This window comes from Mchenga conophoros, linkage group LG10, assembly GCF_057382185.1.
Source record: "Mchenga conophoros isolate Kocher_MC1m ecotype Shallow Benthic linkage group LG10, M_conophoros_male_GT1.1, whole genome shotgun sequence".
In the NCBI taxonomy this organism is placed as follows: Eukaryota; Metazoa; Chordata; class Actinopteri; order Cichliformes; family Cichlidae; genus Mchenga; species Mchenga conophoros.
Window position 1 is genome coordinate 4,266,869 of NC_140535.1, and position 27,786 is coordinate 4,294,654.

The following is a 27,786-nucleotide window of genomic DNA, read 5'->3' on the forward strand; positions in this document are numbered from 1 at the left end:
TGATGTTAAAATGAACATTTATAATGACTCTTTGTTGCCGTCGCAAAAATAATCTTTAAAAAACAATTCAATTATTAACACTGAAATGCTGACTTCACTGGTAGTCCACGAGTCATAAAACACAACTCACTGAATTTTCTTTTACAAACACAGTACTACAGTTACATTAAATAGTCATTACCGTTAAATCTATTAATGAATAATGTTCAAATTAACTAAATAATAAAATCAATGACACTTTTAAAATCCTCTCATTCCCTCACCATAGTAGCTGTTTTCTTTTTATTAACGGTGTATCATTTAGAAAATATACTGCTTCTGAGATGTTCCTTTAACAAAAGCAGAAAACAGACTGGCAGCATAACAATAATGGTACATGAGCTCAAACATTGTACAATTAGGGTGATGTTTTTCAAGGGGAGTGGAAATGGGACGGAACCATTCCAGTGATCTCACATTTAGAATGTAGGCTGGCGGCCTTTTGGCTCAGTATGGAATTATTTGGCACTCTTGCTGACAAACATTTGCCATAAAAAGCTTTCGCACTTTTTCTAAAATGGCACAAGAAGGCATTTTCCTTTCTGAATATATTCAGAGGACTTTAAATGCTGTCCTAGAAAGCCCTTTAAGTAGGTAACACTGTGGACTTTCACAGATTCTCCGCGCTCGTCACAGATGAAAGACAGAACTGTCGTCGCTAATATCAAAGAGAACCCAATCAACAAAACATCACTTTGCTTAGGTTGGAATATTTGATCTTATGCTGTCAGTCCATTTTTTTTCTTCTGAGATGTAAAGAACAGAGGTTAAACAACATTAAAACCGAACCCCAGAAAGAAAATTTACAATGGCATGAAAATGTTTGCAAGGTACGGCATGCTTTACACTTAAGCAAGCAGTCAACCCCGCAGAGTAGTCCAAATAACTGGAAATGAAAGAACAGTCTGGCAGAGTTTGACAGTTAAAGTGGCGTAAAATATCCAACACATATATACGAGTTCTCGAGGATGGAAAAGGTCAACAAAGTTCATGGGAGGTTCAGAGGGTCAAACACAATAATGGCCTCATGTGTGGTTGGCAAAGAATCCTGTATTTTCCTCAGACGAAAGGGCTCAGAAATACCTAAAAACCATTTAAAGGGTGGACACGGTAGCAGGTGCTCCGTGTAATGAAACAAATTGTGATATTGTGTTGGCTGAGAGTGTGAGACTCAAGTAGAAGAGGTTTAAAGAGAGGAGCGACCAGCCTTAGCCAGTTTGTAACATTTAAAACCAGTCCTAGCCTTCTTTGTGAAAGGGCTCCGTGGGGCTGGATGGATGTCCCGAATACATTTGGACTGAAAATCAAAAACAAACATCACAGCTTTTGGAATGATACCGCAGCTCGGATAGCGCTCGGATGGGAAGCAGTCAATGCAACAACAGGGGATTTGCAACACAGAATGAGACAGGAACATCACTCGCGTAACTAGACCTTAACCGTTCGAACGTTTCCTCTGATTTTCATTACGTTGAGGTGGCAGAGGCAATCTTCGTGTTTGCTGGTGCCGATTAAGTCTCTCAGACCCGGCCTTTGTGTCAGCCGGACCTCGAGCTTGCATCCTTCAGTCCAGTGTTTCGATGCCAGTGTGCTGGATGCGTTAAAACCGCTTTCAGATTTTGGAATTTCAAAGCAAAAGAGGGATAAAAAGGCATACAGATCCTTTGTGGTTTCACATTCTAGTGCCAAACAATGCACACAGTGATTGACACAGACCTCTGCTGAAGGAAATGTGAAGGAGAAGCCTTCGCGTGAGGAAACAGATGCTACTTTTCGATTTCGTCTGAGACTCCAGCCCTTTCCATCATTCATGAGACCCGACAGGATCAGGGAATAAATAAAGTCACATCATAGCAACAGCAAAGAATGGAAACCAAATCAAATCGACTAAACTGGTTTGCTTCATTTCACACCCAGTATGACCCACTGATCAGTAAAGTGCATTTATGCAACACCAAACAAACAAGATAATGTTGACAGCGAATCGGAAGTTGTGTTAAAACATATCTGATTCATGACTGTGGCCATGTTAGGCCTACCTGACTGTAGCTGAAATCTGTTATTGACATAGATATTCTCTACATGTATTTGACATTCCTGCCCTGAATTTACATTAAAGACCATTTGACAGAACGTAAAATAAAAGAAACAGGAAATGGTTACATTCATAGATTAGATCTGGGCTTTCAAGCTGTGACATAAAGAGATTATGGGACGTGAGGTTCAACCTGTTTGTAAAAGAAACGAATGCCTGATATCCTATAAACACAAGGAGCCAATGCACTGAGTAACATTTTCACGTTTGCTTGTTTCACATTTGTAATACTCCTCACTGTACCTAAAAATCTAACGATGCGTTCAAAGACGACTGACGAGGAATTTTGATCTCAGATGTGTTTTCGTGTGTGTGGGTTTTTTTTGTTTTGTTTTTTTCGGGCCAACATGACAATAATGAGCTCCCTCCCAACTCACAACATAAAATAAAAAAAAACAACTTTCTTTTTTTTGTTTTCTAAACATGAGGTGAGTAAAACTGAAGTGCTTTACATTTGACTGCATGCAGCGTTATGTCTTTGAACGTTTGCGAGACACCTCGCAAACTTTTGTACGTTTTTTTTTCCTCCATAATTTACTTTGATACCATGCAATAGAAGACGTGCAAAAAGATAACACCTAACTCCACAAACACATTTTTGATTGTTAATGGCTATGTTATGAATGCTTATAACATGTTATGCTTAGTCCATGCTGGCCTATAGAGACATTTGTGAGAAAACAGCAGTACTTAAGCCACAGGTCAAACAAACACACAAGGGATGCATGGAGTGTAAAACAACATGGATCCATAAAAATCACAATCTTTAACTCTTACTCTATGTACCTATGGGATAAAACAACGCACAAAAAGTTCTTTGTCCTTTGTTTTCTTAAGTCATGTATTTGATTATCTTTTCTTAACTTAAAAGACAGTGTTTGATTGGCACTTGATCAGCACTTCTAAACAAGTTATTGATATCTAACATTTGATCGCACATCTACAATTTCAGAAGCTGCAGAGGTCTAGTTTGGCACAGGTTGTACTATGGAGTCTATTATTACTTTTGCTATCTTACCAATACTGTATAGTATTCTATACACCTCGTTTTATGCTCCAGCCTTTTAGAGCATGTTTCTAATCAACAGACCAGACATCTTTTCAACTAAAATATTTTGTATAGTTTACTTATCAAATAGCAGCATTTTCATAACTTACAAAAAGTACATGTAAACCTATTCATTCAAAATCTTAGTAATTTCAAAGGTTCATACAACAGACATAAAACACAAAACAGGACAACATGCTACTATATTGCTTCCAATATTCTTTACATTTTCTTACTGTCAAACTAAATCATCAATGACAGAAATATGGACACCACCGGTCGATGATGAGTCATCGTAATGCACAAACAAATCGCGAAGCTAATCTTAATCAGGCTTAGTTGGCACTCTCATCATCCACACAAATATAACATAGTTTCACATTGTATCGACAACGCTGGACTGCATTTGGACTACAAACTAGAATAGCTACAATAAAGTACATATAGATCATATGACATGACATATTGTATTCCACAGAAATGAAGTCTAGTCATTTTCAGATAAGAGGATATGCATAAAGGATGTCATTGTTTCGGCTTGAGGTCACAAACGAGTTCCCACCTTATTCTCGCTAACCTATGCGCTCTGTCCGTACTATGCTTTCTTTTGGAGGCTGTAACTTGAGCTCAGCCAGTGTATGAATATTTATTCGACCTTGACTCGCTTTCTTTTGGGAAAAAAACAACGCTTCCTCTTCCCTTGAAAGGCCATAGTTCACTATCTAAACCTGTCTGCTTGTTCTTCTTAGAGAGGAAATCTGATACTTTGAGCTGACGCTGCTGGTTGGTCTTGGTGGGTGTCACAGTTTTTGGAGGCAGGTGTTTTCTATGCATGTTAGCCTTGTGAACTTTGCGGCCCGCAGAAATATTTTCATACCCTCATGACCTACAGTGCATAACTTGCCCACCAGCAGCACATCCAACACACCACCCATGAGAAGACAAGACAGGAGGAAGGAGAAAGAGGGGGAGAGCACAGTATAGGAAGAAGCACGGACAGGGAGTAGGACACAGGAGGAATCTCAGAACAGTGAGAAACGACAGCATGCAGGGGAATAAAATGTTGAGAGAAAGAGGAAAGTTAATGAGGGGCAGAGAGAAATAGCGTTTGGCACGATGTATCGATCAGAGAGCCGTCGAAGGACAGCTCTCTGCAGTCAAGCAGTCCAGTTGCATTGATAGAACATATCCTTGTTTTGTGCTTGTATCTTATTACATGCTAAAATTTTGGGCAGTAAAAGGTTAGCCTATGCTGTGAATTCACTGGTGGCCAGATTGGATTAATGGATGACTGCGAAGCCCTCCAGACACATAGTGAAAGGAAAGATTTAAGAAGGCTCACAGCTGTTGCAGTTGTCACGCACAATGTTCAGACACAAAGAGTTATTTCGAATGCTTTCATAGCCATTTGACTTTCAAACATGATTCGTGATAATGAAAAGGCTCTTCATTAAATTTTTCCAAAACATGGGTGTGGTTCTGGTTTTCTTGGACATAACTCAGCACCAACCCTCACAGCTGTGTATTCAGAAAGCTGATCATAGAGCTTGGGTTGATGGGGACAACAATTGAAAGATGCCTTTAGAGCTGGGTGGTGGGGGGGTGTGGACATAACAGGACTGTGCAAGAAAATGCGATGGGAATAATTTGTCGTTGGGAAAAAATGTCTGCTAATTTAAGTGCAGTGCATTGGTAAACAGAAACGTCACAAGATGCTTGAGTATAAATGCTCTTGTGGCAATATCCCTTCTGTCAGTATTGGTAGTTTTTGTGTATGTGACATACATGTGCACATTAAAATATACTTATGTCCCAAGCAGGGATAGACACACCTTACATTGTGTTCTTAATGTCTCACAGTGCAGTCTTCAGAGACCCAGTGTACTCAGGATGAACACTATGGATAGCAGCACAGAAGGAAGCCAAGGTAATCTTCGAGTGCTTGGAAATACTCAAGACAATTAGCCTGCCTGCCTCAGACAAACAATTGCCCATAAAAGACAACAATGCCAAAACATTTTATGTTGTAATATGTGCTTCACTTGAGGTTAGTGAGCGTTAACATGTTTTGGGAACAATAAAAGGCTGCCTGGATGAACTGCAGAATCATCCTTTTTTCCCTTTTTTGTCTTAATGCAAATTGGCAAGGACGGCTCACACAAAAAGTGAATCCAAGCCTCTTTTTTTTTTTTTATTTCAAGTGTCGTTTTACTTCCCTTTCATTAGTGTATGTCTCTTGACTATTTGGTACCCTTAATGTAAAGGCAATAGTTTCTTTGTTCACAGACATTGGTTCATACAGCTTTACTTATCAAAATGCTTTTGTAGTGCTTTGTTCCTTTTGCGAACTGAACTGGTTAGACACACTGCTTGAAGGTAGTCTGAGCTTTCAGTTAAATCTAGGGAGTTACAAATGTCTAAGGTAGAACAAAAGATTTGCATTGAATGGATTTAATTATTAAGACTGGATTGCTTTCTTCATCTTTGATCCTGAAATCGATCGTTTGTCATTACGTGAGAGGCTGCGTCAGATCCAATGGGCTACTAATGGCTGGACGAGACAGCAGCTCTTTTTAAAATAAGTCGCAAGGTTAGTCGCCACAGAGAGATTCTGATTCCATGGTAAAGGAGATATCAACTTAATTCTATAGCACCAAAAATGGGTTAAATGACATATTTCTGCATGTTTTGTGACTGAATATGCAACTATGTTTCAGTGTTTGTGCGTTTGTGGGAGCATCGTCTATGTGTGTTCGTGTAAAATATATTTATACATTCCTGTGTGTCTCCTCTATCCTCTCACATTGATTATTTAACCCCTGAACTATACTTGCGAACAGCAACAGTGAAGTTCAGACTGGGTTTGAGTTATACATTTCTTTCACTGCAACACAATATTTGATCCCTGTAAATAAAAAATAGCAATAGTCTAATAATGTTTTTACATTCAGATCAACCTGCAGTCACAGGTTTAAATAATCTATTTGTGTTTGAATGAGACCATGTCAATAAATAAAGGATGAAAATATAAAATACCCAGATTTAGAAACTTCAATTATGATATGAGCCAGAATTGAACATATGTCAACAAAGATGTTTTTTTTGTTTTTTTTTTTAGAAATTATTCTCAGATTGCTTCCCCATAAACTGAGATGACCTCAGGTGCGTGTCATAAAACCACACCCCTGTTCACAATGCCTTCTGCATTGTATACAACAAGCAAGGTTTGTAAAACAGCTCTATTAGCTGGCTGGAACTTCATCTGACACACTCAACTCACCGGGAGCCGAGGTTTGCAATGAAATTAAAACCAACAAAACCAAACACAAGAAATAAAATAAAAGCTATGAGGTTTTGGAGGAGGGTGAAACCCTTTGGCCTCACCCTTGAATCTGCAGCTTGGCAGTGGACCAGTTCAGCTTACTCTGATCACCATCATCAAAAGGACTCGACACAAACTTTTAAAAAACATCAGGACGTCAGTCCTAAAAACACATTCACATATCACACACACTTATCTTGGTTGTCTCCCCCACCTCCTCCTTTGTGATTCTCTCATTTGATACTGAAATATTGAACAGATATTTGGACGTTTCTTTTCTTCCTTATCCATTATGACTCTCTCTCAATTCCCTTCTATCTCTGTCTTCATCCTTTCCTTCTTTCCTCTTCTTTTTCCTTTTAGCCCACTTTTTGTGGGTTGGTAGCGCGCACGCCCTGCTCGTAGGTGATCCGCTGGCTGATCAGATACTGTGCTGCTTGCGTAGCGGCTGGCGACCCTGTTATGGTAACTTTACGGTTCCGAGTACCAGGAATGAACTCTCCTTTTTTGGAGATCTGGATGCGGGCTCCCGTTAGCTCCTGGTACTCTACCAGCGTTTTCCCTCCTTTCCCTAAGATGGCACCCACCAGATTCTCGGGCACAGCAATCTCAACCACGTCCTTGGCACCATCTGCCAGCTTCTCTGTTGCCAATAGGGAGGAGGCCATCAGTGGGGATGAAGCATTTAGGTAACCGTTGGAAGCCCCAGTAGCAGCTGCTAGAGACCCCAAGGAAAACCCACCGAGACCTGTAGCAGGGTGGCCCGCACTGCTGGAGGCATCGCTAGCATAGGAGGCCAGAAGGTTAGCTGCAGCAGCAGCAGCCGGGTTAGCACTAGCTGCTACTGCAGCAAGGACCCCTGAAGCAGCTGCTGGGTTGAGGCCCAGGCCGAGGGTGTTAGTGTTGTAGCCGTAGCTGGCCAGTGTGTTGAGAGCTGAGGTGATGGCCAGCAGATCATTACCGGATAAGCTGGACATGGCGGCAGGGAAGGCGCCCATTCCTGTCAATCCGGCCTGACCCAGAAGGCTAGAGGCAGTGGCAGCCGCTGCAGCTGCATTGGGCAGCACTTCGCCTGTATTAGCATAGGGGGAGCCAGTGGGGTTGGAATTGGCAACTGGGCCTGAAACATTGGAGTAACTTATGTTGAGGCAGCTGCTGCTCTGAGGGTCCTCCTGAATTTTCTGCACTATGATTTCCACGGCCTTTCGGTTCTGTTCGGGCTCCCCGCTGATGGTTACTACTCGCTCCTGCAGGTTGATGCCTTCTGGTTTCTGTGAGAGCTGCACCCAAGCCCCTGACTGCTCCATCACCGCTTTCACTGTGGCTCCACCCTTGCCAATGATCAGCCCAGCTGTGCTATTGGGCACAATCAATTTAGCCTGTAGAGAAACAGAAACACTTTGGTAGCAATAAAAGATAACATGAGGAATATACCATGCCTCAAATGGCTGACAGAAAGAGGGATGTCTCTCAGTGAGTCAGAGTACTATACCAGCCCCCGCTTTACTCAGCGATTTGTTAATCCCAGGGGTTTAAGCTGCAGCTGCCACACGGCTCTGTCTAGCTATGAAAAACTGGAGGTAAAAATAACCATATACCCTCACATTTTCCTGACCCTACCAGACTGTGGGTCATGGCCCAGAGCACAACTATTACTCACAACTAATAAACGAGGTGTTGTGGAAATGAAGTGTTACTATCACACAGTGAATGCACACCCTGATGACCCCACTAACTGCCTAGGATCTCACCTGTTTGACTCGGTCAGGGTTGACTGTGGTCTGTGGCTGCAGTATGCTGACTGGTTCTGGTTTCTGGGCGCTCTGGGGCATCTCGCGAACTTTCTCCGCAATGAAGTTGTGGACACCATTGAGGGCTTCGACCGTACCCTGTATCAGACAGACTCGTTCTGTTGTTCCTGTTACGAGAGAGCAGGATAGGACAAACACAGCAGAATGGTTACTCTAACGTGCTCTGAGCGGGTACTTGGCAAGCAGATTTAAGGGATTTGGACTGAACTAAAATCTACATTTATGTTAAGATGTCTTGGCAATGAAGACTGCTCTTTGACATATCACAAAGACACCCAATTACTAAGCTATTGCTCGCTTCCTCCATTTATCCAATCAATAGAGAAACAGCTGAAAGACTGAGCCATGCTTGGTTAGCAAGCCATGGGGGGGGAGAAGGATTCCTCTTGAATGATGTAATACTTTCAGTGCTGTAACACTCAGCTTGTCCTTGCCTTGCAGCTCTAATAGACTAAACACACAGTTGTCCTTCCTCTGGACTTTTTTCTACACCCACATTGATGACCCAACCGGCATTCTGTTGCCATGGTAAAGGGGCTGAGCCATGGAAACAGGTGATGCAACAGTGAGTCCTTTATACTCGCTTGCACGATTTTTAAAACACTCTTCCTTTTGTATCAAGCTTCCTGCTCTGCTTTTCTGTTTTCTGGCTGAAATTGAAATGTCTCTCGATTTCCTTTGCCGGCATGACACACGGATTACATTTGAGTAAACAATGAAAGCAACATGACCAATGATAAGAACAGCTGAAGAGCCTCATTGTTGGCATTTCCATCTTTAATTAAATTTCAATATTTTATACATATATCTGCATCTGTCCTCCAGCAATTTAGGAAATACTTAGTGAAAATATGTCACATGTTATCAGCTTCATGCCACAGACATGTCAAATAATGTATTTAGACAGTCAATAGGTCAGTCCAAGCATATCAAGAAAATCTAATTGGACAAAAGTTCACATGTACTGCACTAGACTTTATTTCCTTTGTTTCTTTTGGGTTCCTGATAACAGACATTCAGTATTGCATCATGTAAGCAGAACAATAAATGAAACGGCTGGAGACTGGTCCTTTTACATTTTATTAGGTGTGTATACATCGATCAACCACCTATATCAGCCCACGTCACATCAGAGTTAATTTACGTTTCAGAATCGACTGGATTGTTGATATCATCTCATCCAACTAAATTCTTATTGGTCAGACAGTTGACAGTGTTATTCTCATCAGGAGAAAGGCAATCACTTAACCCATCCAGAGATTGACTGAAATTCTACTCTTGAGTCAGCTCCAAACTAACTGACACCATGTCAATGAAATCACAGGTGTGTCTGGATTTTGACAGAAGTCCAAAAGGCAGATAAAGTGTGCAGCAGTTTCCATATCACAGCTCATCAACCAACAAGTCATATCTAAAAACATTAAGTTACCATGTCTGTCAAATGAGGCGACTGTTGCTCAGAAGGTAGAGCAGGTTGTCTGCTAATCAGAAGATTGGTGATTTGATCCTTGGATCCTCCAGTCTGCACGTCAAAGTACACTTGGGCAACATGTTGAACTCCGAGTTTCCCCCGACACGTCTAACAGATCATGAATGTGTGTTTGACAGTTAGGCAAAGCACTTAAGCATAGAATAAAGGTACTGTGTCACTGGAGGGAAAAGTGGTAAAGAAAAATATGAGGGCTCAATTGGAGTAGAAAAGCACTATGCAAGTACAACTCCATTTATCATATCCCACCAAATGTAATCTTCCAAGCTTTAAGCTTCCATTCTGAACATATCAAAACTAGTATATTTAAACATTTTGGGTTGAATAAAAGTTTTATAATAAGCAGATGCTTTTTACAACTTCACTGCCATCTGCATCTGTCAGCAACAGCAGCTAAACCTAAAACAAGCCTGCTCACTCATGTAAGTGGAGAAAAATCAGAATATGTTACACTTTCTGTTTAAAACAGCAAGAATTAAGCTCAAGATGCTAATAAGTACAGTGTTAACCTAGCGGTAACGCACACACTCGTCACATAAATTGCACCCTGCAGCCCTACTTATGTCTAATGAAGATTTTTGTTGTTTTTGTTCTCCACACACAAAAACAGGAATAAGCTAAATTTCACAATCATTGTACTCTTACTCTTTTAACTCCCACCATACTTTTTCACACAGTTATAGTATATTAGCACCAGTGGCAACAAAAGCTCATTTGGCATCTCTTAGTGTTTTGCTGCACCTGCCTGTCCTTCATGAAATAACAAAGTGACAGACTGCAGCTTGTGTGTGCAAGTGCTTCACTGGCTGCAGACTCTTATGTCAGCACATGTATCACAGAACACTATTAGCAATATTTCATAATGATAATGGATATCATTCATTATATAAAACACACAATACTTTCTAGATATATGCTGCATTGGGGGAAAAGCCCAGCCATTAGAAAATGAATCTGTGACTGAACAGTGGGTGTTATTCCCTATTAAGCCTAATTGCTTCCATTTCTCTATCACGTTTATTAATAGCAAGTATGCTGGAGGAAATGGTAAAAAGATTAATTCTTGTGTATGAATTGAACTTTAATATGCAGTCAGGATACGAACAACAAGGACAAAATCCCAGGAACCAGTCTGTTTGCAAAATTGAATCACACCCACACAGAACTGCGACTTCAATAAATTCACCTTAGCCTGACTTACTATAATTTTTTAGACTGAGCAACCTCATTCCTTGAAAAAGCCCCATAAACTAGGCCATCTTAAGTGATGTAACGCATCCTTAGAAGATACGTTGCCCCGAGTCTTTGTTGTTTCTGCATTAAATGCTGAAGAGGTCCTTCTGCTTTGCTTGCTACAGTAGTTATCAGTTAAACGTCTCTGCTTCTGCAAAGGTTTTCACAGACTGACAATTCTGCTCCCGTATCAATACGGTTGTTTTTGCTAAGAGCACATCTCATGATGTGTTACTATAACTTTTGTCACTAATGAGTCACTATACAGAGGATGTGAAACTGTCTGAATTTTCCCCCCCCACCCTTTTCACATCCTCGATTGTGTGCATCAGATGACAGTGTTGTAAGAAAAGCTCCACTCGAGTCACAGAGTAAGACCGGCAGCAACAGAGAGAAATGTGTCAGTGCCCCTGAGATCAAACATCTCAGTCTTCAGCTTTCCCCACGAGACCAGTGACTTAGGTCTTCTATCTCCATCCTAAAGTAAGAAAGTTTCAAAGTTTCTCTCTAGTTGACAGAAAATACACATCTGCATTAGCCGGTCCAAATCGTTTGCCTGATTTATTTAGACTCTTTGCCTGCCACACAAAAAATATCACCCATAATTACTGTCATCACATCAGCAGATTTTCCAAGTAATTATTCACACTACAAATTGAGCCGAAAATTCTTTGTTGGAAAGCTCCATTCTGAATATATTCATGCCATGTTGTTGCAACATGGCATGCCTCTCCAAAATGTAAACACTGATTTTAAATGCGGGGATCTTTTTGTAATCCGCCATTGATATCCACAAATATTCCATTTTTGCCTGACCAAAAGTTTCAGCCAATCCCACTGTCAATCTTTTAAAAAACACAGTAAACACATCCAGCACAACAAAATAAGCCACTAAATTAGACACCAATGCACTGGGTTCTAGGACACTATGAGACAAGTAGTCCCTCTTTCTCACTGTCGGCACTAATGGGATTTCTGTAAGAAAAAGATTCTGTCTGATTTCATGAAGAGCAGCTATTCCAAATATGGTCATATCAACACTAGCTGTGAGAACAGGAACCCCACACACCTGCTGCCCCACCCTTTTGTTTGCAATGGAAAGCTAATCAGGAGGAAGCTGGCTTAAAGCAGTGGCATTTTTTTTAAACACCTAACACTGAAAATGTCTTCTCAATTATTTAAAAAGGATCAAGTTGTCTTTTACTGAAATTGAGGTTAGTAGATAACAACAGAAAACTCTTGTTCCCTAAACAGATCACATTCATTTGCCTTAGTTTTACTGCATATCTCCAGCAGTTCCCCACCAAACCAGTGGTGCCCACACTGTTTATGAACCACTACCTTAAAGGGAGAGTTTAATGTTTTCATGTTTTTTGTTCAAACTGTACATTATGCAAATTATTCTAATAGAATCCAAGCTGAAAATGAGAATAATAGTTTTATGCTACATGAAATTTATGACTCAAAAAATAAAAGTACAAAAGTTAAGAAATAAAGTATTTGCAGGTAGCAGAACCTCAGATGGAGGTTCAAAAAGAAATTACCTTTCAGCGTACTGTCAAATAAATAAGGTCACTAACAAGTGACTAGACCAACTGCTAATGTAGCACAAAAGGTAGTGTGTTACAGCCAAGTCGAGGTCTAGCAATACCTGACCTTACAATATAACAAGATCCTTCAGTTGTACCAGTCTCCAATCCACGGCCAGTTCCACATACTTCCACCCAGGAAAAAAAAAAGACTGGTGCCAAAAAACCTGGAGGGCCCAAGCTTCGAACCAGTGACTAGTGGGTATGGGAGGGGCTACAACAAAAAATAAATTCTGCAGTGGTTGACATAGAGAGGCAGATTGTATGCATCCATTACCTTAACTGCTGCTTGTAGTGCTACATAATTTTTAATTGTTAAACCACTGCTGTAATGTAGGGTGTTACTCAAAAGACAGAACCAGTTTGGAACCAGCGCTGCACTGACTGACATTGATTAAAAATGTCTATTTCGTTGGGTTTAATACTAAGTTATAACATTTAGTATTAGTTTTGCACGGGGCATTTCACAGCTTTCATGGTGTAACATTATATTTACTTTACTCTTCATTCCAAAACCAACCTTTCAGTTTGAGGCTTGCACAGAAGTCCTGTGAAGGACAACGTCATTTGTAAATCTGTGTGCAGACTGCAACTCTGTGCATGGAAATTTCTATTCACGGTTTATTAAGCCATGTGTGCAAATTTACACACAGCTCTTTTTCCCTCGACAAAACCCAACAGGGGGGTGGGGGTCTGTAGTAAACTGACCTCTGAGTGTAAAACTGGTGTCCTTTTAATCAGCTGACCTTTGTCAATCACCAAGAACAGCAGTGATTGTGTTGTTTTTTTTAATGCAATGATACATCCTGTATTGTACGTGCAGCTCAGGTCATCTTGCTCTCTGCATCATATTAGCACCAGAAAGTAGAACAGCACAGACACAATAGCACACAATTATGAGTCACTGGAGGCACAGCCATAAACCTGGGAAAAGTTCCAGTTTTAATCAGTTTGAAATCCTCACCTATAGTGACACTGTCCATATGGGTGCATGAGTATGTGATGCACATAGATAGTAAAACAGAAAGTTTACTTTAACACAGTTTCTTTTTCTGCTCTTCTTTGAAGAAAAGACCTCATCTTATACTCTGTGGAATAGTGGTGGTTTCCAGCATGATGTCATGATTTCTTTATGATTAGACAATGAAAAACATACTTCAGCGACGTCACGACAACCTCATCTGTTCTGTGCTGTACAAATTAAGATGCTGGCTGAAGGCCAACTGCACAAAGTAAAGGGTTGAAATCTGGCTCTAAGTTTATGTTCAAATCCCAAACTCCCACGGGTCTCTTTGCAGCTGCTTGTGTGTGTGTGTGTGTGTGTGTGTGTGTGTGTGTGTGTGTGTGTGTGTGTGTGTGTGTGTGTGTGTGTGTAAAAGAAGGTGCAAGCAGAGATGTATATGTGCTTAATGCATAGTGTACAGCATTTATACAGGCTTCAGTAATACAATCAAGGAACATCTCAGATGAGGCTGGCAGGTCATTAAAGAGTCAGCATTCATGTGTTAAAAAGTGAGCACGCAAACTAAAGTTTAGCTAAAGAATTATGTCATGGTATCTGGCCCGAACTCTCCTGACTACCAGGAACCAAATCTGAACAAAACAGTGTGTGGAGAGGAGGGAAGGGGAAACTTGGCGCGTGCTGGAGAAGCTCGGGTGCAGCTGGGAGGGGTCAAGTCCACAGAGAGAGATTGAAATAGGCTATTTCTGGGCCTGCCCTGCTGTCCCCACGCTCACATACAATCATGCATCATCCACACCCTTCACTATCTCCGGTCATCCATCACAGTCGGCCGCAGCAGGGCCCGGTTGTACAGATCCCCTCCAAGACTACTGAATTCACAGTTTGAAGCTGTCCACTGATGGGTGGGTGATGTGGGGAGGGTGAGAACCACTACAGAGAAAACTGCAAAAGAAAATGGCTGCACTGGTTTCTTTAGGATGCAATTTTGAGCGTTGTGAGCGAGCTCAGTCTGCTGGTGGCTGAGCAACGATGGTGTGAACTGTGTGCAATGGCATTAGCATGCTACGCTAACCCAAAATGCAGCAGATTCATCACTGAAGGTCACACAGATGTGGCACGTAAGTTTAGGAATCCAGAAGAATTAAATCAGCATCGTTTAGTCTCCACAGGCTACTTCATAAAGCAGCGCTCTCAACTGTTGTACAGTAGCAGTCCTAATTTGACTTGTGTGGGCCAGAACAACCACCCAATCAAATTCTTGCCAGCTCCCTCTCCCTGAACTCTTCTTCTCACTCAACACGATGATGAGTAGGGGGATGGGCAGAGCAGGTGGTGGCCTATGAGCACATCCAGAGACCAAGCGGGAAATAAGGATATACATATCACTCCTTTCATTTGTTCCAGTGCTTGAGTAGTAGCTGTAATCCATTCCCTCAAAATGGCTGGCCTCCTTTGTTGAGAATTTCAAGCCATGCCCTCCAAACATGTATCCTCTCACCGTGGTTAACAGAAACATGGTGGAAAAATATTTCCCAACACATCCTCATTCTCCTCTCCACCAGCGTTCAGTAATTCTTTGCCGCAGTCCAGTACATCCAATAGACTATGTGCACGTTAGCATATGCTACTTCCGGTGCGGAAACTCCTGTGGGGAGCTTTGTTTCCGGTGTCCTATTCGCGCCTTGTTTACGGTCCAAAACAAGTTAAGCAAATGAATAAATCAAGCGGCGATTTACATTTCTATAGATGTCTTGGGCATTTACCCAATATATCTGTAAATGATGTTCATCGACTTGTCGATATTTTTTTCCCCCGCGCCTCAGAGCAAAAGAGAAAATGGATTCAAATGTTATATTTCTCAGTATCTGTAAACAGCGGTCCCTCGTTTATCGCGGGTGTTGTGTTCTAAAAATAACCAGCGATAGGTGAAATCAAGTAGACAACTTTATTTTTTGACGGTGCAAAACGTTTCGTGGACATCGTGGACATACAGCACTGCACTTCAGAGTCACACTGCTAACGATTGATGCAGCGATTCTGTACTGTACAGGAGAGACGTCACGGAGATCGTCTGCAGCGATCAGGACGCAGGACACAATGTGACGTGAAAATAAGCATGCAAACTTGCACTAAAAAATCCGCGAAACAGCGAGGTGAAAGGTGAACCGCGTTATAGCGAGGGACCACTGTAATTTTGAAGGCAAATCACAACATACCCTTCGTACATACTAATGTATAGAAACCATTACCAGCATTCGTTCATTTTTTGTGTGGCTTTTTTTCACGGTTTGTTAACATGCTGTGTAGGTGTGTACTTGACTAGCTGATATCGACATAACGGGGAAACACCTGGTTTGACTATTCTTCACCTGTAGTTTGAATGCTGAACATTTGCCTGTTTAAATCATAAGACCAGTCACTATACAGAGATGTGCTTCTGAATGTGGACGATGTGTCTTCTGCTGCAGTAATGCAGTTCTGCTTGTGTTGAGTGATGTAAACAACTGATCGATCTAAACTCTTTAAATGTCAAAATTGATCATTAGATTTTTTTATGACACAACAGTGGTGAGTGTTCCCACCTTCTGCTCTTTGTAACTTAACGCGATCTTTCCGTTTCCGAGTTTTGGACATGATTTTGGAGTATATCTTCGCAGTAGCGATTGACCGCAAAGTAAAGCTACCGGAAATGTACAACCCCACATCCGGTCTCAAACCAGGAAGTTAGCATTTTCTCGTGCACAGGGTCTGTATATCACATCCAGGTCCCAAAGGAACAGGCCACATTCAAACGATACCGTGTAGTTAAATTAAAGGAACCTTGGGATGATCCTGCTGTCACCAAGCAAATAACCTAATACAAAGTGTTCAGTGTTCAAAACTTCCAAAAAAAAATTTGAGGATAGCATGTAGCAGCTGCTAAAAGCAATTTGAGAACTGTCTGTAAGTCCAATGTGAACACATCTGGAGACTTTCTCACAAATCTACACACCTACATTTCCCATCAAAAGAGGTAATTTGCTCTTCAATACATCTAAACTAAAAGTACACTCCTACACAGGGATTATTTGCTTGCATCAGATATCACAGAAAACATCTGGACCTAATGAGCAGCAAGACGCTAAGCACCTGTTATTTTTCAGCAGGTTGAAGTGTCCTCTGAGGTATGAAGGACAAACAGCCAGACTCCTCTACAACTCAGGCGTTTTGTGTTTGGAGGATAAGATGGTTCAGCTTTGACCTCCGTATGATAGGGGTCAGTGAGCTGCACGGACATCCGTCTCCTGGTCTGAGTGACACCCTCCAACACAGCTAATGCTTTGGATGCATCTCCTCTGCAGCACAGCATTTGCACTTGCATTTCAGAGGAGGCGAACAAGATGGCAGCCCTGCATAATTTTTCCAGAAGTGTGAGACAGTTGATGTATTGCAATGATATAAATACATATAACAAATAAATGCGCAACCTGCTAGCTATGTAACCGCGCTGAATACGAGAAAGCTTGGCATTTCTTGAACCTGGTTCACCTCCCAGCAACGGGACTTTTGTTCCCTGCAATAATAGAGCTGGGCGAGATATCGATATTTTAAAAAGGTTAAATGTCATGAGAATGAGTTTTTATGGTGTTATAAGATTTCTGAAGTTTAAAATCATCTAATGTCAGCATTCGTCTGGGACCCTGGCAACAAACCACCTTCCAGTGTTACAAGCCAATAAGAATCTTCTCTTTTTTTCTATAAAGAGATTAAGTAACCAATAGCAGCTGAGCTAAAATTCGTTCATAGTCCTGCCCACTCACTCTTTACTTTTTCTGAGGTCAGTGAAAGTGGAGGATCATAGCCTGCTGCTAACAGGGATTGGCTAGATATGCAACAAAGCAAATTTTTATCAACAAAGATCACTATCAGTTTAACTGTAGGGTGTACTTACAGTGTTTTGGGGGCTTGTGTTTTTGTTATACCAGGACCTGAAGCCATTCTAGCTGGTTAAAGCAACCAGATGCTGCTGAAAGCAAAATTTTACTTACGTAGCACAAACCCAAAGGCCCTACATGCAATACTGTCCGTGTTTATATGAAAAGATTTCTGATACATTTTTAAGTATAGCATGAGATAAGCCACAGAGTCATGTGTGGCATCTGGGGCTTGACCCCCAGATTTGAGGATCTGTGACAGCAAATAAAGTAATGAAAATTAAAATAGCCAATAAGTAGACACTTTCATGTTTTCCCATCACCTGAACACCTGTCTCCAGTGGACCACGACAATCCCGTTGTTGATTCATGGGTCTAATGTGGCTTGCGTGTTTAATGTAATTATTAGCTTTGACTGTATGCACACAGGTTAGCGCTCTAGGGAAAATGAAATGATGAAGGAAGACCCTGACCTGTACAAAGTTTAAGGAACAATTTACAACAAATAGTGAACTAGTGAGTGTGTGTTACTATCTGTGATGGTACTTTATGTGCGTCAGTCTACTTTCAAAGTCTACTTTCATGGCCACATTTTTTTTCTTAACTACTATGAAATATTGAATCAAATGTGGCCCGGAACCTAACACACTCAAGACACAGACGTGCTGCTCTGCACTGCTAAAATCTGGATTTTTGTAACTGTAACACTATCTGACAAGCTACTTATTCACATACAAGAAAAAGACTGCGCTAAGAATGTGGCTCTATTTACATGTTAAGTTATCGTTCAGAGAGAAAGAAGCCGTGGACAGTTTTTATTCAGGATTGTATCAGCAGCCATGTCGTCTACTAACCGACTGCACTGCTCCTATTGTCTGCTCCTCTCTGTCATTCACAGACATCTTCCTGAAACGGACAGGTGCAGCAGCTGTTCCAGTACAATTTGAGTCTACAGAAACTGAAACAGCTATTTTAAAAAAAAAGACTAAAAAAAAACGACCATCTGTGTAGTATGTTGGGCTGATATTTGAATTTTATTCTGGGGACACCCGAGACTTTTAAAATCTGCCTGTATGGGACAATATTAGAGATTTTATGTTACATTACATAAAACGTTTTCTACAGTAAAGCTCTCGTCTCACTGCCCTCTTCAGTATCTCTTTGCTTTAACTTCACTGACAAAGTTCTCCTGTAGCAATCAGGGACACACACACAGCGCCGCTCCGACAATAAGAAATAACTCAAAGTTTGATGCCGTGGGTTAATGTGAACAAAAACAAGAAGCTAGTAGCCAGTGGACATCGCTGAAGAATAAATAACTATTCTTACCTCACAGAAAACAGGGGCTGCTGGTGTGACTTGTGTTTTTCATGCATTTGGATACAAACGAACCATTTAAAACACCGAAGTCACACAAGGTGAGACAACAGCAAACAATCAACTCCCATGTTTTATGCATCTAACCTTAACCTCTTCATGGAAAGCAGCTGACAGTAGGTAAAACTGTGAAGCTTTTCTAGACATACACTGAAACTGTTATTGATTCTATTAATAGACTAAAGCAGTATCTGTAGCAAAGATTTAGCTCCTGTTCGAGTCCATGCCCCTGCCATCGACACACTGACTGTGCACCAGAATCTCATACAGCCCCACTTAAAAGAAACAGAGCCGTGCCTGACTGAGTGAAAACAGTTTAGACAATTAAAAATATATCCTCTAAACATCCATTAAGTCACCTGCAATCAAGCTAGGGTTATGTTTGATTTGTGTTTTTGCCACATGCTAAATAAGTAAATATTCCAATATTTGCAGACGTTAACAAAGTCTTATAAAATCATTTTGGCACTGCGGGTTGTTTGTTAAAATCTTTTTCCTCTTGGGTGTTCAAATAAGCAGATTATCTATAGAAAGGAGTCAGCATTCAACAAACCCTAATCATATGAGCTGCTGGTGACCTGGTAGATTTTGAATATCAAGAAGAAATATGGAAAATGATTTTACAAAACGGTTTCTTAAAAATTGCAGCAGCATTGGTGGAAAAACAAAAGTATTAAAAATGACTTTTACAATTTCTTTTTTGTTGTTGTTAACAGAGCACGCATATTTGCACTTGTACCATATATCAAACGCATATCATGTATCGCCATTCAGTCCTAAAGATAACGAGATGTATTTTTTCCCCCGTATCGCTCAGCCCTGTGTCATAGCCCCGTCACTGCCAGCACACATTTCTTGTTTTTATTTCCAACATCGCTGTCAGCAGGAAAATGTGAAAAAGTAATTTTATAAATTCAAAGAAAGTCTGGAATTGTCTGCCACTGTAACATCTCCATGCATGTTTAGTCTCTCAAGGACAAAAGGATAATAAGTTCAAAGAGTTCATGATTACTGCGTGATTAAAATGTAGTGCAATTATTCCTGCAAAGCCAAATGAAGAGGAAATATCAAAATCAGTCTTCCACTACGACGTCGCTCCTTTGGCCGGGTGATGAGTCAGACGACTCGTGTATATGAGCCTTTGTGATCATCAATCTTAATTACAGAGTGCTCATTCTTACCTGGGTAGAAGTCTTTGGATTTGGACAGCTTAATGGTGGCACCCGTCTCTTTCTGCAGTTGTACGATGGTCTGGCCGCCCTTGCCAATTATAGAGCCGGCTGCATAGCTGGGGATCAGCACCTTCAGGAAGTACTCACCCTCCTCTGGGGAGAGAGACACAAAACGGGAAAGGGTCACATCTTATAAAGCATCTCTGCAATTTTTGTATACACCAAACTGTTACCATAAAAAAAAGACTAGAGTAAGAAAAAATAGCTTTCACATAAAAATTATAACCAAGTTCCTGTATTACTCTGGAAAGATCTAGAAGTAGATTTTGTCTTTTGAGTCTTTGTAGCTTTCAGTACATTCACATTCTATCAGAGATCATGTTCTGTGTCCTGTCCCAGATTTCTTGTAGAGTAAATGATGACCTCCTTTCCAGTTTGCAGAGGTCTAAATTTATCTATTTTCAAGGAGTTTTTGCAACCTCTGACTGAATTCAAAGCCAAACCCAGTGTTACTAATCATTTCTCACACGTGAACAACAGGAAAGTAGAAGGAGCAGTTCAGTCTGAATCTGAAAATGTATCTTGTAAAAAACACAAACTCATTATCCATACAGTTCATGGATGCCAGTACAGAGTGAGCCTTTGTAATTAGAAGACGCGTGGAGAACATATGGGAACCAATCCCACAGATTTGCTCAAAGGGTATACTGCCAAGATGGTCTAAATCTCCTCCATTTTGGAAGGGGCTTCTGTGGCTTACATTTGCTTGTAGCAGTCAGTGAGTGACAGAACGTCAGTTCGAAGAATTTCAAACCCGCGTTTGCCTTTTAGCTTGGGAACTTCATTTTCCTACAGTGGCAATTAAGAATTAATCAACCCCAAAGTGGGCAAAGTGTCCTTCCAAGAAAGCCCCGATCATATTGAGTGTGTAATCTAGTAAAAAGCAAATCAGCCACATATTGAGCCCAAATGTAATAAAAGAACCTGCCAACAATGCATCAAATATGCTGTATTTATAGATGCGTGGCAGCTGGGTTTACCCACTGAATTACTGATATTATACCAATGACGTCATAGTAAACACTTGATACAGGTGCGTACTTAGTATACCAAAGCACTGATACATAATCTGCCTTGCACGCTGATCTGGATGCAATGACGTCATGTTCGATCCTTTTTCAGCTGCCTCAAGGGTGACGTCACTGGAGCGGGCAGAGATGTAAAAAGGCACTGTCCACGTTTGTCTGAAGAAATTTCTGATGCATTTTCAAGCACAGAGACAAGATCGCTTTTTGACGGCAAAGCCACGGCGTCTGTCACCACATCGCTGCGTCCCGTGTCAAGCCGAGGGTATCGAATGTTGGAGCTTGACCGGCACGGTGGATGGATGGATTGAGGTGGACCAACCTGTTGCCTCAGTCATGCCCTCATTAGAATCAGATGTGAATAAACATGGCACTGTGACATGAAGGGATTTCACAGCCTACACGTTACTTCTTCTTATTGCATTAATATGCCCCTCATGTTTCATTCAGACACAGGCTTGTTGTGGTGCACATCACCCAAAACCAACAGCTCTGACAAATGCACATGATTGCCATGCCATGATGGTTAATTTCACCTAATTGTCCATACTCGTGTGAGCTGTCCAAATTCACAGGACTGCTACATTAATATGAAATGACACATATGAACGTGATGAACAGCTCGTGGTGCTGGTCAATACGTTGGTCTTCTCAGAACAAAAGGACGATTTGCAAAACTCACTCTAATCACCCCTGCTTCTCTCACAATGAGCAACAATAAAATGACCTTGGAGAACAAATAAGCGTGATTCATGACTGACATGGTCGCTGTAAAGCTTTTCAGCCCTCCATCACCCTATCACGAATATTGGCTACCGTAGCCACACAAAGAAATTCATTTGAGTGATGCTGATTGCAGGATCTAAACATCCAACGACCTGTTGTTGACAGACAAGCCCAAACCCACTGCGTAACTTTCTGCTCATCTTCAGCCAGAGTAAACCCAGCAGGGGAGGAAGCCACTAAGATTCCCTCCATCGCCCTTACAACCACGTTTGCTGTCATTAGTCAATAATTAATTCTGTCCTAGTGTCTGAGATCACAGTAACAGGTTTTAATGGCGTCATGTGGTAGAGTAAACATGGCAATCTGTTGCTGCAATCCGCCAGGGAACGGGAGCAGTGGGGCACATTGGGAAGCTGAGCCAGTGGGGTGTTAGTTCAGACCCCTGCTTCCAGTGCTGGAAGGATGGCTTGGAGACGTGGACTTTGAGCCAAATGTGTTTAGTTAAGTCACTGGAGGGGGGTGGGTCAGAAGGAAATGCCTTGTGACCGTACTCCCTCCTTCTCACTACCCCTCCAAGTACCCATTCTGCATTTCAATGGACTAACCTGCTCCTGACAGCCAGCAAGGACGACGGAACTCAAATGAGCAATAATGAACAAACGAGCTCTCGGTGTGTAAAATTGCATGTAGTCTAGCACGATGGATCAATTCAACAAGTCAGACAAAAAGAGTTTGAGGCTTACCCATTCTGAGATCTGCTGCTTCTCAAGTCCTCTGTCAGATCGCCATCAATGCCGGGACACAATCTCTAAATGGGATCTTAACATTAGCCTAGGCATAGGTGCAATGGTAGTGTTGAGGAATGCGGCCAGTCGACCTTTTTCACCGAGGTCTAATTCATCAGTGGGTGCAGAAAAAGAGATTTCACCGCAGCATCCGAGCCATGCTTGCAGCTGGCCAGAGCCTCAATTGTCCAAGAAAATGCTAATGCAGGCTCTCGGTGTTTTCAGTGAAAGACGGCACGCATTGTTCAAGCCTGCATCGGTTTGAAGGGGGGGGTCTTCCCTGCCGCATCACCCTTTTCACTGCTCTCATCCATATTCATCGAGTGGCCTGTCTGTCTGCAGCAGCACGCAGGACTGACGCCTCGCTCGGCCAATGGGTAGCCTGCTTCCTCCAGCACGTCATATCCCCACCCCCTGATGCCGGTCCCAAAAAATTGAATTTTCTCCCCTACTCCGCCTCTTTTGACGCAGCACTATAAAGTATGGCAGTCCATTCACTCACTTTTTTTAGTGGAAAGTGACAAAGGTGAAGTGGCGGAGGGAGCGGGTTTCAGCGCTGAGCACAGAAGCATGTGGAGTGACCTTCAATAGTGGCTGAAGAGGTGTATGGAGAACATAAGCAGATGATGAAGGAGGTGGAGGAGGAGTGATCTGAGACGGCGTGCCTTACGCCACCCACCCTCCTCCTCTCCTTTTCCCCACCCCCAATCCCTTAGACGGCCATGTTTGAGAGGGCGGAGGGGCTCATCAACCATTGCAAATGGCAGTGCCGCAGAATGGTGGAGGGGGGTGATGAAGCCAATCACTACGACTATAAATCTTACACCGAGAGGTATCTCAAGCGAGCGTAAATGTGTGTAAAAACTGCAGCGTGAGCATGTCAGTGTCTGTGTGTGGACCTGAGGGTGGCAGGTTCATTTTATGGTGATTTCCAGGGAAACTGTTAAAAAAGCAGCCTTTTTCCTGGCTTTCTGATGACTTTCATCCACAAATCAAACCTGAGCATCGTGGCCCATTTGGCTTTGGAGGGAATGCCTTCCAGAAAATTCTAGCAGTCTCATTCACTGAGAGATGCTCTGGTATATAGACACAGTTCCCCTGTAGACTCCACTCCCTCCTAATGGTCTATCTCTCTCTGCTTTTCTCTGTCTTCATTTCTATCGCTCTCTCATTCTCTCTTTAACTGCCACCTGGCAAATTCACAGTCCGCTCACGTCACATCGCTCTGCAAGGGCACCTGTGTCCTTCCCACCAAAAAATTAAAAAAAGAAAAATAGCTCACATTCCACTGCCAACCTTTCCATTAGCAACATTACGAGATCATACCTAATCCCTGAGCCACACAACCTTTTTGGAAGGCACATGCTTGGCAGCAACATGGGCTCAGAGTGTGGGTAATTAGAAAGAGGAACGAATAAAAGATGTTCACTTTAAGGACAGAAGAGCAACGCTGATAAAAGAGGAGCAGTGTTTTTCCTCATTCAGTGTCCACAACTCTTAATGCACAACCAGGGGATCGGCTTTGAAAGAGCACGGCTTCCTTCTCTTTGTTGTAACTGCCAGTCATGTTAATGATCGGTTCGGTAGGAATAGCATGATCAATATCAGATGTAGTCAAGGGCTTGGTGATTACAAGCATGATTGAAGATTATCAGGCTGTCTAGCCCTACTGCTAACAGAAAGGCTGGGGGTTTGCATTGTTACATGCGATGCATGCAGATCATATGAGATGAAACAGGAGGTGACATCAAAAAATGTTACATAAAGCAGAGGGGGGATATTTATGAAACAGCTGTTTTGTATAGGCCGTTACAAACATCTGAATGTGCATTTCAGGTAAGCAAGGATACGCGACTATGTTTCAGTGAAACTGTTAAACTCTGCCTTATTGCTTTGGATGCTTTTATTATTATAAAACACAGTTCACACGTTTGCTGGGATTTCAGTATAAAGGCAGTATATGCTGCAAGGCGGCCATATAGAGGTGCTGCTTGACTATACTCAGGTTAGCTAACTAAACTGCAAATGTTACTACACTGGTTGTAAATTGAATTAGCCTTAAGTTGCCAGGGGCTTTTTAGCATGCATAGCAGCGCATCCTTTAGATTTTAAAGGGAAACACCATTTCATCGCTGACCACAGACCAAACATACATCTTTTCTTCAAAGCTGGACATGCTACAGTAAGCTCATAAAGTTCTTCAATCTTCACATTTATTTATGCACACTCATTATAATTTGCTATGTGAATTATCTGTCCACCGTTTTTTTCAAAATAAGAGGAGGTTTGGGGATGAGACGCTAATGATTACAAATGGGATTTTCACTTTGTTTTCCTTGATAAAGCAATCAGGTATTCTCCACACTGATACAATCTCTTTCAGGAAGTCATCTGAATCACCCCTGAGACAACAAGACAGCCTCTTCAGAGTTAGACGTTCATCAGCACACGATTAATTGTGCGGCTGCGTTTTCTGAAAATACGATGCAGAAATGAACACAGAGTGGGGCTGGTAAAACGCTGTCTGATGCCATCATACAAAACCCAGCACTAAAAAACCTGAGCTGTCGGTGTAGTGATTTATATATATTTTTTTTAGAATCTACCCAAATGTTCAAAATTTCAATTCACACCACCAGGATGGGAACAATGCGGCAATGTCTCTGTGCCGCAGCTAAATGGTGAAAACTCTCCTAGAAGCAGGAACGCTGCGTGACTTCTCTTTTCTACAGTGGTTTTAGGGGTGCTAATGGATGACATATGGTGGTTGGATGTGTTCTAAAATACTGTCTGGTAGCTCGATGGTCCTTGCGTATCTTGCTGAAATTACATTTCTGGGGTTCAGTGAAGTGCAGCAAAGATGCACTTGTACTGTTGGAAATGGGATATAATGCTGCCATCACTGAGTGCTGGGCTGTCAGGGACACAAAGACAAAAAGAATTTCAGTGACATATGGTGAAGAAACTGCTCGTTCTCTGCAGACGTCTAATTAACAACAAGTTCTCGAATAAGTGGTCCCTGTGAGTTGCAGACCAGAACAATCACGAGCTGGAATAAGATGTACAGGAGCTGGAATCAACCATCCTCACTGCTGCACTCCAGCATCTTACTGACAAATAATAAAGCATGAGCGCTCCACACTCCTCCACAAAAACAAATCAGGATCAATTTGTTCAAATAGCACTGCAGTATTTCTGTAGTACCCTTCTCCTGCACCTCACCATTCCCCCATTTAAAATGACGTTTGCCTTCAATTTAATGCATAGATTCTCATGCACGATTCTGGACTACAGCACCCAGCTCTGCTTCTCAAGCACTTACATGCTTTCAATTAGTGTTCTAGTGTTTTACAGTTGTTCTTTTATCATTATACAGAGGCAAGCTAGAAGGTGGTAGGTCAGACATCATGAGGCTAAAACAATTCCAAACAGATGCTGAGTTCTGGCTCAGCGCACACCCTATAAATAACCTGGGTTTACTAGGAATTGGGCCTGCAAGTGCTGATGAGCACAAACCCTACAGGGTGGTATGAGTTTCATCTGTTGGCTTTTTTGCTCATTTCACCTTAAAAGCACAAAAAAGAAAATAAAAAAATCAGAAAACTCCAACTCAGCATAAATCAGGATTATGATGCTCCAATCTCACAAATCACCAACACAATAATAGGCTCTGTTGTTTCTCCACTTGTTTTAAAAGGCTCACAAATCAACACTAAAGTGTCCAAGATCAAAGAGCAGCTTCCTTTCCAGTGCGCTGCTAAAAGTTTGGCTCACATACTTGTCATATTTGTACTGGTCAAAGGTAAAGGTGAGTGCTTTGCAGATCCTATGACTCAGGGCCCAGGCATCAGTACTGATTCACATTCAGGGTAACGGTTGAAGACTGTGATGACATTTCTGTCACTCCTCCTCAGATTTGTCTATAGCCTCTGCAGGAAACCCGTGCCTAATGTTCCAACAGACACAAACTCTGATGAACAGAGACTTCGGAGAACTTTTATGTTAAATAAGGTGCACACAAATCATCAGCTGTCTACTGAATGACAACTTGCCAGCAAAAGCTCCAGATGTGGAGTAGAAAGGTTGCCGAGTTCAAATTCTGAGCTGACCTAAGATGAGGAGGCCGCTCACTCAGTCGGGCTGCTCGAGCATGCAGCGTATGAAGTAACAGCCATAAACACACTCAGTATCTCAAAGTGCCAAGTGCACAGGTGCTGCATGTTAAAGCCAACATGCCGCCCAGAACTGCTCATATGGGGCTTCGGTATCACACTGAAGGCTGTGCTTTGCCGTTGCGCACAACAAAGGCTCAGAGTTAATGTGGAGAAGAAGAGGTGGATGGGCTGCTGGTTATTGCTTTTCTCTTACCTCCAGTGTTGGTGCGTTTGGTACAGCCGGCCTCCTCAGCCGGAGTTTCCAGCGGCCGTTTGCGGGAGTCTGGGTTATCGGCGTCCATATGGGTCTGCTGCAGGCTGTGGAGATTTGGATTTGTGAATATCCCGTTGTGGTCAACGGCTGCTCCGCCACCACCACCACCGGCCATCATCATCTTTCCTCTCCGGAGCTGTAGATAAAATTGCGCTATTCCCCCGTCTTTCTCACACACTCACAGCGCCCTCATCACCACATAGCCGTGCACCGTGATATGAACGACAAGTTTGGGGGGCTCGAAGCGGTCTCAAAACGATAAACACCAGGATCAGGGTTTCCTCTTTCCTCTGCTCGTCTGGCTGGTCCCTCACGGAGCTAAATATAAGAATTCCATTGAGTGAAATGCGCTCTTTTAATGCGCTCTCCGTCGCTCCAACAGCATGCTCCTTATTGTTGACGCGCAAAACAACCCGCGCCTTAAAATAAAAAAAGCAACCCCACACTCCGAGAGAAGACAAGTGCAACAGCTTCGCAGAGGTGGAAAACGTCTTTCTTAACTTCTCTTAACGCCATACTTCTGTTTTAAGTCCAGTGCGATGAGTGCAGCTGTTGTTATTGTTGCCTTTGTAGTGCAAGAGGGGAGAAATATAGTTTGAGGGCTCCAGAGAGGACTACAGTGCCACAGACCGGCCAAAAGACACGGGACCAGATCAGCTAAGACTGATGTGAATTTGCTGCATTCCTTTTTTTTTTTCTTTCACCATCT

At 42.1% G+C, this 27,786-nt stretch overlaps 1 protein-coding gene across 2 annotated transcripts; it reads right to left on the reverse strand.

The window, feature by feature from the left end:
• nova1 (NOVA alternative splicing regulator 1) lies at positions 1 to 27,786 on the reverse strand. Of its 2 annotated transcripts, none has more exons than XM_085288259.1 (4): positions 27,018 to 27,786; positions 20,063 to 20,206; positions 8,256 to 8,422; positions 1 to 7,883 (listed from the first exon to the last, which is right to left on the reverse strand). In XM_085288259.1, exons 1-4 carry the CDS (start codon positions 27,196 to 27,198, stop codon positions 6,864 to 6,866), a joined length of 1,512 nt encoding a protein of 503 aa, XP_085144385.1. In that variant the 5' UTR covers positions 27,199 to 27,786; the 3' UTR covers positions 1 to 6,863. The 2 variants fall into 2 exon arrangements, with proteins under 2 accessions (XP_085144385.1, XP_085144387.1); XM_085288261.1 differs by lacking the exon at positions 27,018 to 27,786 and adding an exon at positions 22,608 to 23,099.

What these genes read in the sequence shown, in the direction of transcription:
- nova1 (XM_085288259.1), bottom strand. Translation starts at nt 27,198, where the DNA reads ATGATGATGGCCGGTGGTGGTGGTGGCGGAGCAGCCGTTGACCACAAC. An exon ending in CAAACGCACCAACACTGGAG is followed by an intron (nt 20,207 to 27,017) that starts GTAAGAGAAAAG and finishes CTCTCTCCCCAG; the next exon opens with AGGAGGGTGAGTACTTCCTG. An exon ending in ACCCTGACCGAGTCAAACAG is followed by an intron (nt 7,884 to 8,255) that starts GTGAGATCCTAG and finishes GTTTCTCTACAG; the next exon opens with GCTAAATTGATTGTGCCCAA.